The sequence below is a fragment of the Xenopus laevis genome, chromosome 2S (genome assembly GCF_017654675.1).
Source record: "Xenopus laevis strain J_2021 chromosome 2S, Xenopus_laevis_v10.1, whole genome shotgun sequence".
NCBI classification, from domain to species: Eukaryota; Metazoa; Chordata; class Amphibia; order Anura; family Pipidae; genus Xenopus; species Xenopus laevis.
Window position 1 is genome coordinate 134,282,116 of NC_054374.1, and position 13,824 is coordinate 134,295,939.

The 13,824-nt window shown below is 37.5% G+C and overlaps 1 protein-coding gene across 1 annotated transcript in view; it reads left to right on the forward strand.

Moving 5' to 3' along the window:
• Positions 1-13,824, forward strand: part of slc4a8.S (solute carrier family 4, sodium bicarbonate cotransporter, member 8 S homeolog) — a 96,766-nt gene that overhangs the window by 35,400 nt on the left and 47,542 nt on the right. Inside the window, exon 2 of the mRNA XM_018250109.2 lies at positions 5,994-6,075. Within this exon, the coding sequence (XP_018105598.1) occupies positions 5,994-6,075 (82 nt within the window). The remainder of the gene's footprint in view (positions 1-5,993; positions 6,076-13,824) is intronic.

Sequence of the window (13,824 nt, forward strand, 5' to 3'; positions counted from 1 at the left end):
TCCTTTGTTTACGTGCATTTCCTCAGGTGAGGTACTCTGCTATAAGAATTTCCTTCTATACTCAAAAAACATAAATAGAAACTAATTGGCACATGATAAAACTAACTATAGTTCGTGTGATAGAGACCTTATATTAAATAAATGACGATCATTTATGACTGCAAGCCTAGTTGCACGCTTGTAGAATTCCACATTTATTAACGGGGTGGTTCACCTTTCAGTTAACTTTTAGAATGTTATAGAATGGCCAATTCTAAATACCTTTTCAATTGGTTTTCATTATTTTTTTTATTATTGTTTTTTTATTTATTTGCCATCTTCTGATTCTTTCCACTTTTCAAATGGGGGTCAGTGACCCCTCTTAAAACAGATGCTTTGTAAGGCTACACATTTATTGTTATTGCTACTTTTTATTACTTATCTTTTTATTCAGGCCAGCCTGAGTTCATAGTCCAGTGTTTATTCAAATAAATCCAAGGTAGCTGTGGTAAATTGGACTCTAGCAACCAAATCAGTCCTTCCTGCCTCCTTCTCCAAACTGAGTGCATTTGCTCATGTTGACGCAGAAAAACCATGGAGCTACCGCTACTTTCGGGAACAGGCAGTAGCTCCATGGTTCTCCATAGTGTGCTACATCAATAGCTGCAACATACTCACTTGGCATCTAAAGAATCGGGGGGTACATGTCACTTTCTTGCTGACAACTTATTTTGCAATTGCGTCAAATTTACACTGAAGTGCGAATACAATTGCCTAAATGTTATGATCATATATATGTTATATATTTATATATGTGATGTACAGAATCCTGGATTTAGTTTTGACTGAATCTGAGCCTTTTTTGGCAGGATTCGGGTATGGCAGAATCAATAATATAATTTTGTGATTTTATTTCCAGAAATATGCTAATGTACATATGTAAATTAGATTTGGCTCAGGTTTCACCTAAGCTTCGGTTTTCGGGCAAATCAAAAATAAGCCGATTTCGTGCATCCCGAATTTGTGTGTGCATTTGTATGAAACTACTTAAGTATGAAAGCTTTATTGATGCTTTGTTTCAAGGGAAATGCCTGCTCCTTCTGTAGTTCACACTGAATTTTTTCTCTCTGAATGGTTCAGTTACCAAGGAAAGTGGTACAGATTCTATGTTGTTATTATAGTTTTTTGAGGAGGTGAATTGGGCATGCATTACCAGGTTTCCATGAATAGTAAAATGATCATATTTATTCCCTGAAAACATTTAAAAGCAAAAAAAATGAATCTTTGTGAGGTGAAAGTCAATAATTCATATTATCATAATAAGTATAGAAATTTACTCTGACATACACATATCCATTTGCAAAAGGAGTTCAAAAAGTTCTGTAATGCTGAACATATCCAAATGGCACGAGGCCCTCTTGATAAAGCGTCATATTAGAAACACTTACTGCTTCAGTGGTTTCTGTTATTTTATTTTTATACAATTGCAATTCTAATTATTCCTAGTAACTTCCCTATTCACTAGCAACATCATTTGATTTTCTTTTTTATTATAACAACACTACTAAACAACCCTACCTTACACACAGTCATATATTAGGTTATCTAAAGTCAGTCCGTTCTTGTTATCAGTGTAACTTAAGATATAACATTTGCCAATCCTGTTCATACCTCTAGTGCCCCTAGAGACATATATGTCTCCATAAATCACTTTCTACTCATAAAGGAGAAGTAAATTTTAAATCAATAGGGGGTTGCCAAATGTTAGTCAGTAGAGGGAAAAGCTGAACACAGCCGGTAGCAACCGGTAGATTCGCTATCTCCTGGTGTGGGTGGCATTGTGCTTGCAAGGGGCATTTAAAAAAAAAAAGAAATTGTTTGGAAGTACTCTTAAATTGGGATAATAGGCTATCAAATTCAACACCTACAAAGGATCCCCAATGGGCGCACACACACACACACACACCTTTCAATACAATCACATATGAAGAGATATATACACATACATATTTTAAACTAACTGAACATTTTGAGATTAATGAATCTTTGTATACAATCCTTGTAAGAAATAATCCAAGCATCATTTAAAGGCATTAATGGCATCTGCCATCACAATTTGCCTGCTTTTATCCATTTGTGCTTCTTCAAGTGAAAGTTTCTCTAAAGTCTAAAGGGGTGGGTGGTTGTTCTGTTCTATGTGAAAAAGATCCCCTGCTGCTTCTCTGTAATGTAATCATGGCCCCTGCAAGCATCTTTTTTTACCAGGGTAAATAAATCCTTCATAGTTTTCTGCCTAGTTTAATTCTTCTGTTCTTATTTATTTAGTTGCACCTCCCTGCTCATTAATATCCGTCTTAATGACTGGTGCTTAAAACTGCACTGCATACTCAAGGTGAGTTCTATAAGGAGGAAACAATTGTGTTAATTATATTTTCATCCCTCAAGTTAATGCCCATTTTTATTAAAAATACTTATAAACTTTAGAAGACACTAATAGAGTTACACAATGTTATCCACAAAAATCCCCAAATCCTTCTCAATTAACATATTTACATATAACTAGAATTTATGATTCTTTTTGTGCAAGTGCATAACAAACAATTTAAATAACAAACCAAGGAGAGACTTCTATGGTACTCCACTAACTCTGGTTCAATTATAAAATGTTCCATTTACCACACTCTTTGTAATCAATCCTTCTTCATCCAGTGCTCTATCCATGTACAGATATTATGATCCAGTATTCCTGAATTTAATTAGTATCCTTATGTGTGGTACTGTATCAAATGCTTTAGCACAATCTAAGTACATCACATCCACTGCCATCCCAATGTCTAGGCTTCTGTTTACCTTGTCATAGAAGGCAAAAATAGATTCATTTTATATCAAGCAAGACCCATATTGCTGGGAACAGCAACAATATCCGCTGGCCTGTGTATGAAAATTGGACAACAGTGATACCTAATACGAAGATTAGGTACTCTCACATATGTTTCAATCATCTTTTTATTTAAGTTATATAAATCCTGTAGTTTGGTGTATGATATATTTTTAAGTTATGAATTAGACTAGTCACTATAGGATATATATTACTTAAATAAAAGTGTTCATTGCAACATATACTGTATAGGCATAACCCATCTTTCTATTATGTATGTATTTGGAACTGCATTTTTAACATTCACTTGATGCAGACTTTGCCCCCAACATAGGGAAAATCTACATGAGTAGACATTTTTAAAGTATTTGCCAAATGTGTACAAACTGTGCTGATCAATGAGATAATTGTTGTGTCATGTCTTTCAAGGATTTGATTACTACTTAATGCTTCCTTTTACCCAATTTAATGTTGCACTTTGTTTAAAGGAACAGTAACATCAAAAAATAAAAGTGTTTTAAAGTAATGACAATATAATGTAGTGTTGCCCTGCTCTGGTAAAACTGCTGTGTTTGCTTAAGAAACACTACTATTGTTTAGATAAATAAGCTGCTGTGTAGCAATGGGGGCAGCCATTCAAAGGATAAAAAGCTCAAGTTACACAGCAGATAACACCATTAGACAGACAGAGCTTATGTGCTATCTGTTATCCATTAGTTAACCTGTGCCATATAGCCGTTTTTCAATTTCCACCATTGCTCTACAACAGCTTGTTAATATGAACTATTTTAGTGTTTCTGAAGCAAACACATCAGTTTTTCCAGTGCAGGGCAACAGTACATGATATTTTAATTACTTTAAACCCTTTACATTTTTTGGTGTTACTATTCTTTTAAGCAACGGGTCAGTTTTAGTCAATACATTGAATTAGTCAGTTTAATTCACTTGTTTTTCTGTATGCTGTTTAGTTGGGCATCTTAGACCAGTGATTCTTTAACTTTTCTCTGGGACCCAGATCATGTTTGGATCAGAGTGGTGACTCAGCAATGGGTTTAGATTCAACTAACTTTTTATTCATTAATGATTATTGTAGGAAGCACTGCATTAAAAGGCAAGGTACCATAATTCACTAGGGGCTGTCCATGTATTAGGCACCCCCTGTTTTTTAGCTTGATCTCCCACTGATCTTCTGCATCTATGTAGACTTGCTACGCTATCACTGTATAGTACAATTTTCCTACTTGTTAATTTACTGGCATGCACATTTCTAGCCAAGCACAGAGTATCAATGGGAAATCAAGAAAAGTTAACGGTGCAGGGCTTAGGGACATTCCCGAGTTGGTGCATTTCTTTTCCATAGAGGAGCATGGAAAAAAACACTTAGGGGCAGATTTATTAAGGTTCAAATTGGAAATTCAAATTTTTGAGTTGGATTTTTGGTCCAAACTCACAAATTCGAGTTGGGAATAATCCAAACTCGAATTCAAATTCAAGATTTGTCATACCTGGACCCTGGGAACAATTTGAACTATTTGCCACTTAAAACCTGCAGAGTTCACGTAGAAGTCAATGGCAGAGGTCCAGTGAACCATCTAAAGATGTTAATAGCCTTCCTGACATTCAAGTTTTTTTTGGAGAAAACTCAATTTGAGTTTAGTCAAATTTGATTCGAGTTTTCGGGCCGGTAATATTCATTCAAGTTTTAGTTATTCAAGTTTTTTTCTTAAATATACTATTCGAATTTCAAGGTCATTCAAGTTCATTCAAATTTTTTAAAAAAACTGGCTAACAGCATGGCACCTTCAGGTGAATTAGCCTTTACTTTTCCTTTAAAGCGGATCATGAAAACAGCATGAAGTTTTGGGTCCTGACCCAGGCAGTATGTATCCCTGTCTTAAGATCTAGCCATTATCATTCTAGTGCCAAACTGGCTTAAAACATGTAAAGCTGGATATGGCTACATATATTACATGTTCACTTTGTAGCCCAAGTACCTCAAGTGGAATAGTGGTCACATAACCACACTGGTTTAGGGAGACATAGGTTAGTGTATGGTAGGCAATTTATACAGCACTAAACTAAGCATTTGAACAATCTATGCTATAGCTCATAAGACAATGCAAATTCTGATTTTGCCCTATACTATGACTTGATTCCCTCATTGATAAGTAAGTATGTGTTTACTCTATCTCTTTCTTTATGTGATTGTGTTACCTATGACAGTGCCTTGTGACCCTGGCCCTGTACTACTTTAGGCACTACATATTGAATCAGAGAGAAAGGGACAAACTACTGTCTGTATAAAATGAGGTGGCATGCTGGATGTGAACGAGCTATATATTAGAAGTGTTGAAATATCCGTAAATAATGAGAAGTTTGTATGGATCCAACTATATATACAGTACATGAACTATGTATTATGCCGTACTAGCAATCAAGACTGGCAAACTAGGGGGCCGGTTTACTGAAGACCGTAAAAATTATCTATAACCCATTTCCCATTATCATTGAGAATATTCTTGCAACAAAATGAACGCTGCTCGCATGTTTACTAAAGTGAAATGAGACAAATTTGTCTTGCAATAAGTGCTGTTAATTACTCATGCGTAGCAGTTCGTTCTTTAGTAAACTTGCTCTTGCGGATTTTCTGGTGTTTTTTCTGGTGCAGACTTTTATCTCTGCTTATCGCACCTTAGTAAACTGACGCCATAATTTCTTTCTAGCCTGACTAGGAACCTCATTGCCATTATATTCATGTCATGTCCAGCTTCTGTTTATCATTGGGGTGAAGACATACAGAGACCCATGAGCTGAATAAGCGATTACCAAATGTGCAACACCACTAAAATCACTGTAAAGACTCTGTGAAGTCCCTGTCAAAACATAAAAGCTTTACAGTAATAATGGAAATTTCTTGGCAAACTTACCGTCTAACTGTATGGTAAAATTGCATGTTAAAGTAGAATAATGGAAACCTGAATGGTATTTGTTTTGTTTAATACAGCGAAGACCTGTTTTGTATCTATTATAAAGAGCATTAAAGCAAATCTTCCTACGTGGGTGTTGACAGTATCTTGTTTAGAACCTTTGCACAAATGGAGTATTTTAACAAATGCTATATTGTTTTGTTTTACAGAGATCTGATGAAGAGGCCATTGTAGATCAGGGTGGAACTAGTTCAGTACTTAATATTCACTATGAAAAAGAAGAACTCGAAGGTAAGGTTGGACATAAATATATCTACAGATAAAATAGTTTTGAATATGTTTGTTGAAATTAATAAAAAAATGATGTAGAATAGAAATACACTGGCACTCAAGGCAACTGAAATGCGGGGTTACCCCATGCTATTTATTTTGTGCGAACATGCGCACAAATAAATAGTAAGGGGTAACCCTGCATTTTAGTTGCCTTGAGTGCCAGTGTATTTCTATTCTACAGATATATTGGGGGTTGCCGTACTCCCTACATTGTGCACCAGGCGTTCTCACAACAAGAGGTAACATAATCCTAAAATTACATTTTGCATATTTTTTAGTAGAAACCCAAAGTGTATGTAGCACTGCCATGTTTGGCACTTTGCAGAATTTTTCACCATTTCCCGTATATACTCAAGTATAAGCCGTCCCGAGTATAAGCCGAGGCACCTAATTTTACCTCCAAAAACTGGGAAAGCTTATTGACTTGAGTATAAGCCTAGGGTGAGAAATGCAGCAGCTTCTGGTAAGTTTCAATCAAAAAATTGGGGGTTTCTGCTCCCATCGGAGGTGCCGGCGTCACATTTCTGGATGCCGGCGAACATTCTTGGACGCCGGCGACTATTCTTGGACGCCGGCAACTATTCTTGGACACCGTTTTTGCGCTTGACCCGAGTATAAGCCGAGGTAGAGTGTCACGGCCGGCACCCAATACCAGAACAAGTGCCAAGGACCCTGGTCACGGCTCGGCTTCACCAGTAGTGTGACCACCTTTGGGCTTCGGGAGGAGCCCTCAGCTTAATTGGGTGCCACCTGGACTTAATGAGGGGTACAAGGCGAGGAGTTCTTGCTGGCAAAGGGGCACGACCGGATAGCAAGAGTCTTTGGGCAGAAGGTCAAGGACAAGGCGTCTGGTGGAAACGGAACAGACCGGATCAGGACAGGCAGATAACAGAATCGTCAGGCAGGCAAGGGGTCAAAACCAGATAATCAGACAGACTGGATAAGGCAGAAGGATGGTCAGACAGGCTGGGTCGAAGCAGGCGGATATCAGAATTGTCAAACAGGCAAAGGGTCAAACCGGGTGATCAAGCAAGGGGTTAAGCAGGAAGAGTTGTCGTAGGCAGGCAAGGGTCAGGATACAGAATGCAGAGTAGTCAGGAACAGGCTGGGTCAAACACGGATAATCAGTCAGGATAGCAAATTCAGAAACAGGTAGCAAAAGCTCAGGAAACCACAGGATATGATCCTATAACGGGCACTGGCTACAGGTCTGAATGGGCCTTAAATAGGGATCCAACTGGCGCCAAAACGTGTGCAATTTCGCGCTGTTGCGCGCTGGCGCAATCACACCAGCGCGCCTGCGCCTTTAAGAGGCGCGCAGGCGCGCCGTGCGCGCCCTAGGAATCAAAGATGGCGCCGGCAAGGGCAGGATAGGAACGGCGCAGCGGGCGTCCACGCCAAGGACGCGGTGTAGACCCCGCTGCCCACTAGACCACCAGGGTAAGTTTCTTACATAGAGTTTTTCAGCATATTTTGGGGGCTGAAAAACTCGGCTTATACTCGAGTATATACAGTACATTGGTCTCAGTATTTCTAATATGAAACTTGGAGCAACTCAGAATTCCCAAAATGGACCATATTTATGAAAAATAAGCCCCAAAAAATAGGGTCGGGCAAACTTCGGAGCTTTCCCCTAAAACTCTCAATTGTTTTCCGCAAAAACTACAATTTCTTCAGAGTTTTTTTCGCCCGAAACCTCAAAATCATCAGATATCAATACGGACATCAGCGCAGACATTGGGACCTTCCCCAATGATTTTTTAGAAATTTTGATTTTATAAAAAAAAAAATCATTTCAAATTTCATGATTTTTGCATTCTGAGTTTAGTAAATAACCCCCTAAGACTTGAAGAAGAATAAGAGCAGCCTGGTTATAATGATAAAAAATAAAAAGTAACAATAACAATAATATTGTACCCTTCCAGAACAAATGATTTTGGCTGCAGCCAGAGTCAGTAAATGCTGAAAAGAGGCAGAAGAGTAAGGTAAATAACTCAAAATGTAGAAACAAAAGACAAAATGGAAAAATTGCCAAGAAGAGGATATTCCATAAAATACAAAAAGTTATCTTAAAGGTGAACTATCCTTTTAAAAAACTCACAGTTGAACTTACAGTTTAAGTGGTAAAAATGCTACTTTAACAAACCCACAAATACCACTGTTCTCCCATAGTTCTCCGTTCAGAAATCTGCACACATTGCTTTGTTTACAGGATCACTAAGGCAACACATCTTAAGGCTATGCTTAGTAAATTGCCTGGAATAAATAATGTATATCTTCCCAGAGTATCTTCTACGTCTTCTGCAGCCTCAATATGGAGCTGCTTTATTGCATTAAAAGGGAGATTCGCATGTTTGCAATAGAATAGGAAAAACAACTCAATGACTATCCCTAGTTAAACATTATATCTTCGCTTAAATATCAGGAAATGTAAAACAAAAGTTAAAAATAAGAGTGTTTAATATTGAAAACATGCCAGCCCTTTCTACTGGAGCTTTGTTTGCAGACAGTGGGGTTTCATGAATCATTTAGCCACTATGTACCTCTCTATGTTTATTAAAACAGACTGCATGAATTATTGAATTGTTGCTATTTCATAACCGGACAAAAAAAACAAACTACATTATCTCATTAGACAGTTAAAAAAAAAAAGTCCTATCTATCATCTGTCTGTCCCGTATATGTCTATAGCTATATTCCTTTATCATCTGCTGTGTAGTGAAGGGTCAGCCTCGATGATTATGTGTTACCAATAGATTTTATTGTTTCCTAACTATATTTATTTTTGTATCCTATAGAAATATTTCCTAACTATATTTATTTTTGTATCCTATAGAAATATTAGCCAAAACACAATTAGCCCAGCATTCAACCTTTTAGACAATTTCTTCTCAAATACTGTATGAAATAAAGGGTTCATTATATCTGAAGGTGCTCACTAATCCAGTATTTGTAAATTGTTTATTTGTTATGAAATACTGCTCCACCTAGTAAGGGGATGTTTCAGAACAGTTTATAATCTGAGTCGTGGATGCCGATTTATTACAGGATGAATTTTAGTGGTTTTAGAGACTTTTGAAACCACGACTAAACTCGCATTCTTTAAAACCACAAATTAAACCACGAATATAAAAAGTCAGAATGGAAAAAAGTGCTGAATGATACACTAAAAATACGAATACAGCTATACCTCTAAAACCTCAAAAAAGATGAGTTTTTGGGACAATTGCTATTGAAAAAAAAATCTTAAAACCTCTAAAAAGCGAATTGGTTGAAAGCGGTCCAATAAGATCAACGCAGCTTCCATTGACTTCTAAAGCACCTCGACAACTTTTACCTGGCAAATTTTTGCATTCAAGGTTTTGTGGTTTTAAGAGCTTTTAATAAATATAGACCACATTTTTTTTTCACGAGATTCAAGGAAAAAATAGAAATTTGATTGTTAGTAAATGGGCCCCTTAGACTATGGCAGGTGAGCTCCCTATGGCAGCTCAGTAGCTATATAGGTATGGGATCTGTTATCCGGAAACCCGTTATCCAGAAAGCTCCGAACGGAAAGGCTGTCTTCTATAGACTCCATTTTATCCAAATAGTCCAAAGTTTTAAAAGGTAATTCCTTTTTCTCTGTAATAATAAAACAGTAGCTTGTACTTGATCCAAACTAAGATATAATTAATCCTCATTGGAAGCAAATCCAGTTTATTGGGTTTATTTAATGTTTACATGATTTCTAGTAGACTTTATATATGAAGATCCAAAATACAGAAAAATCCGTTATCTGGAAAACCCTAGGTCTCGAGCATTCTGGATAACCGGTCCCATACCTGTACAACAAAATTGCCAGGGGATTCCCATGTGGTGCTAATGCATGTGTATTTGGGTTAGAACTATAGACTTTAGGCAGCTGTTCTGAATTGCTGCCAGTAGGAGGAGCCTGATATGATTCTTAGCAATAAAACTAGGGAGACGTGTTACTCCAAATTCAAGCATAATATTAATCTCATCTCTGGTACTCTTATAAGTGTTAATGCCAGAGTTATTCTCAAATTTATGCTGAAATTTTGTACAACAATAGACTTTAGAAGTCCTTTAAAGTAAATGTGGAGAAAAGGCATGGTTGTAACAATTTGTAGAATTAATAAAATTGTATAAATTTGCCATCTGCAGTATACAGAGCAGTACAGTATATTGCACTGCTTTATAATAGTGCTTGCTTAAAGGGGTTGTTCACCTTTGAAATAACTTTTATTATGATGTAGAGAGTGATCTTCTGAGACAATTTGCAATTGATTTTCATTTTTGTGGTTTTTGTGTTATTTAGCTTTTTATTCAGCAGCTCTCCAGTTTGCAATTTCCACAAATTGGTTGGTAGGGTTCAAATTACCCTAGTAACCATGCATTGATTGTAATAAGAGACTGGAATATGAATAGGAGAGGCCTGAATAGAAAGAAGAGTAATAAAAAGTAGCAATAACAATACCTTTTTAGCCTTACAGAGCATTTGCTTTTTACATGGTGTCAGTGACCCCCATTTGAAAGCTGGAAAGAGTCAGAAGAAGAAGGTGAATAATTCAAACCTATACTAAATAAAAAATGAAAGTTGCTTAGAATTGGCAATTCTATAACATACTGAAAGTCAACTTAAAGGACCAGTAACATCAAAATTATTTTTTTTAAAAATTCGTTAGTATACATCGAAAAAAAAAAAAAGCACCAAGACAAATCAAACTTTAAAATCGCAAAGTCTTTATTAAGAAATAACTTACCGAAACTCCGCTTGCACTCCTCTTCAGAAAGCGCTCGGGCAATCTATCGTGCGGCGCTCGATTTCTCTTCCCTGCCGTCCTTATAGGAGATAGCCAGGGAGGAGAAATCGTGCACTGCACCATGGATCATGGCTGTGTCACCTTTTCTGAAGAGGAGCGGAAGCGGAGTTTCGGTGAGTTATTTCTTAATTAGGGCTTTACGATTTTAAAGTTTCATTTGTCTTGGTGTTTTTTTTTTCTATTATACTAACGAATATTTTTTAGAAAAAATGTTGATGTTACTGGTCCTTTAATGGTGAACCACCCCTTTAAGTGGAAGCTTATATATTTATTGGATGGTTTATTCTTTCGCACAAAGCCATAAGTAGCTCAGCAGGAACAATAAACCAGCTATTCCTGTCTTGGCATTCATTTGCATAATCTAACTGGCATTTCATTTGATGTTACTTACAATTTATCTCCTTATTGCTTATAGGTCCCCAGGCTTAATAATGACAAGTCTGTGATATTTTCATACTCTGTACAAATAGGAAATCAGTGTGGTAATGAGTTTCTGTCTCATTTGCAAAGCCAATTTATTCACTATAGATAGACAAGAACCATGCACTGAGCTCGTATATGATTTCTTTTTGTACAACAGCCAATGGTAAAGTAATTGAAGAATGCAAAGGTTACAAGGTAATACGGTAGTTATATTTAGATCAGGGGTGTCCAAACTGCGGCCGAGGGCCAAATGCGGCACAGGATGCATGTGAATGCGGCCCAGCTTGGTTCCCAAGGAAACGTCATGTCGCAAAGGATATAGGAGGAGGGGGGACTCTGCCCATTGCCCAGTTAGTAATAATAATATAATAGTCTTATTTAATATCCAGGTTTCCCATATTCCAGTGTATAGCTCCATCTGGTTATCCAACTGGCATTGTAGTTCTTTTCTGTGTATTTCCTTCCTTTTCTTTTACAAATCAAACGTGTTTGTGTATTTCATGTGTGGCCCCAGACAATTTTTATTTTTCCAATGTGGCCCTGCGAGCCAAAAGTTTGGACACCCCTGATTTAGATGAATATAGATCTTTCTTGAGTAATATTTTTATACCACTGCTTCTGGCAGATTCGTATTTATTGGTGTAAGCATCTATTTAAAGTACTTACAGGAGGAATTATATTTGCAGTTCCTCTAGTGTGAGAACCAGTATTTATTGCATGTTTTGGTTTTTATTTCAGATTAGGTTTTATAATACCACCTGGCAATGCAAAGATTCAGATTTCCTGTGAAATAGTGTTTGAAATGCTGGTTGTTTCTTTTACCCATTTTTAGCCCATTGGCTCAGATCTGCATACAACGTAATTTATAAATAGAACTCATCAGAATATTTCTTTAAGATTTCAGTTGCCTGGTGCTTGTACGTGTGTTGGGCATTTTACATTTTGATTATTCATTTATTAAGTATCCAGTCAGTTTTTAAAAAGCATATTTTAGGTGGATGCATGGGCTCCATGGCCATTGTTTTGTTTTGTTAGTTGGCTCTGGTCATTAGATTATTGACAGTTTGTTCAGTTTTGTTATTAATTACATGTTATGTGCATCCCAGAATTCTGTCTAACTCATTAATTATAACTTTACTAATGTCTGCAGACTTTTTTTGTAGAGCTAGTTTTCACTTTACCCTGTACTGATGTATTTATATATTCTCTGTTGTGTATTACCAAGTGGCTCCCACCAATCCTAGAATCCAGTGAATTCATGCAAGACTTACACAGAGCCTCAAAACAGAAAAGTGGTTCTCAGTGCTAACTTTAGGTGTTTTATGTTTGGTTCTTAACTATTTAGGGTTGTTAGACCTACAGTGTGTTGGGTTGGAAGTAAACCAAAGCCTGGAAGTCCTTATGAAACAATTAATTAACTTTTTTATTTAACTTTGCAGTGTTTGGCCCAAAGCAATGGCCGGGCCAATATTGAGCATGTTGTAACTGATAGCTCAAGCTTTCACTTGCTTATTCTTCTTCAGGAAGATAGGACACTAGGGGGACAAAACATTCAGTTATGTTTTATTTCAATTGTGATTATTGAGAGTTTTTAAATTCGAAATAGAAAGAGCCATGAATAGCTCCTTGAAAATGGTGCTTAATAATGTCATCAGTTATAATCAGTGATTAGTTATGTAATTTATGGCACACGACTCACTCAAACTTGTCTATTATAATAAAGAAATAACTGCGAAAAAAATAGTGTGGTAAAATATGAAGATATTAAGTGTCACCTCCAAGTCTCATGACTAAGCCTTTGGCCTCAATGTGTTTATACAGTATAGTTATGGAACCCCTTTGTGACATAATATCCTTTTCTCTGTCGTCTTAGGGGGACACAGGGAACGATGGGGTTAAGCTCCATCCTCCGGAGGCAGGACACTTGAATATTAATTTAAGTGGGCGTGGCCATCAGGCTTACCCCCACACACCATACAATCCTATTCAGTTTTTTAAGTGTCCTGCTCACGGGAGGATGGACATCAAGAGACAGTCTACGGTCAGCGCTAGCTGACACCCGGGGTGATACCCAAAATAGGGCTACCTATTTTTGACATGGTTAACCCCCTACGAGGCGCAGCACACCGGGGTAAATTTCTAGCCTTGGCTATAACAACCACCCAGACGGTTCCTGCATTGTCTACCTCAAGGCAGATGGTCTGGCCGGTGTGGAGGGGTAAGTGGCACGGACCCTGCTTAAGGGACATTGCCAAAAAGTCTGTGGGGCTCTCCCCCCTCCTTTCCCCTTCTCACTCCCACCCCTCTATGTCCCTCATTCTAACTGATACAAAGGGGAAGAGCGACTCAGGTGCAAGAGCGGTTTCCTGGCTAGCTCTACCTCCAGCAGAGCAGCGTCGAGTTTCAGAATGAGTGCAGCACGCTCTAGGGCACTCACCTGAGGCAGAAGACCCGTGTC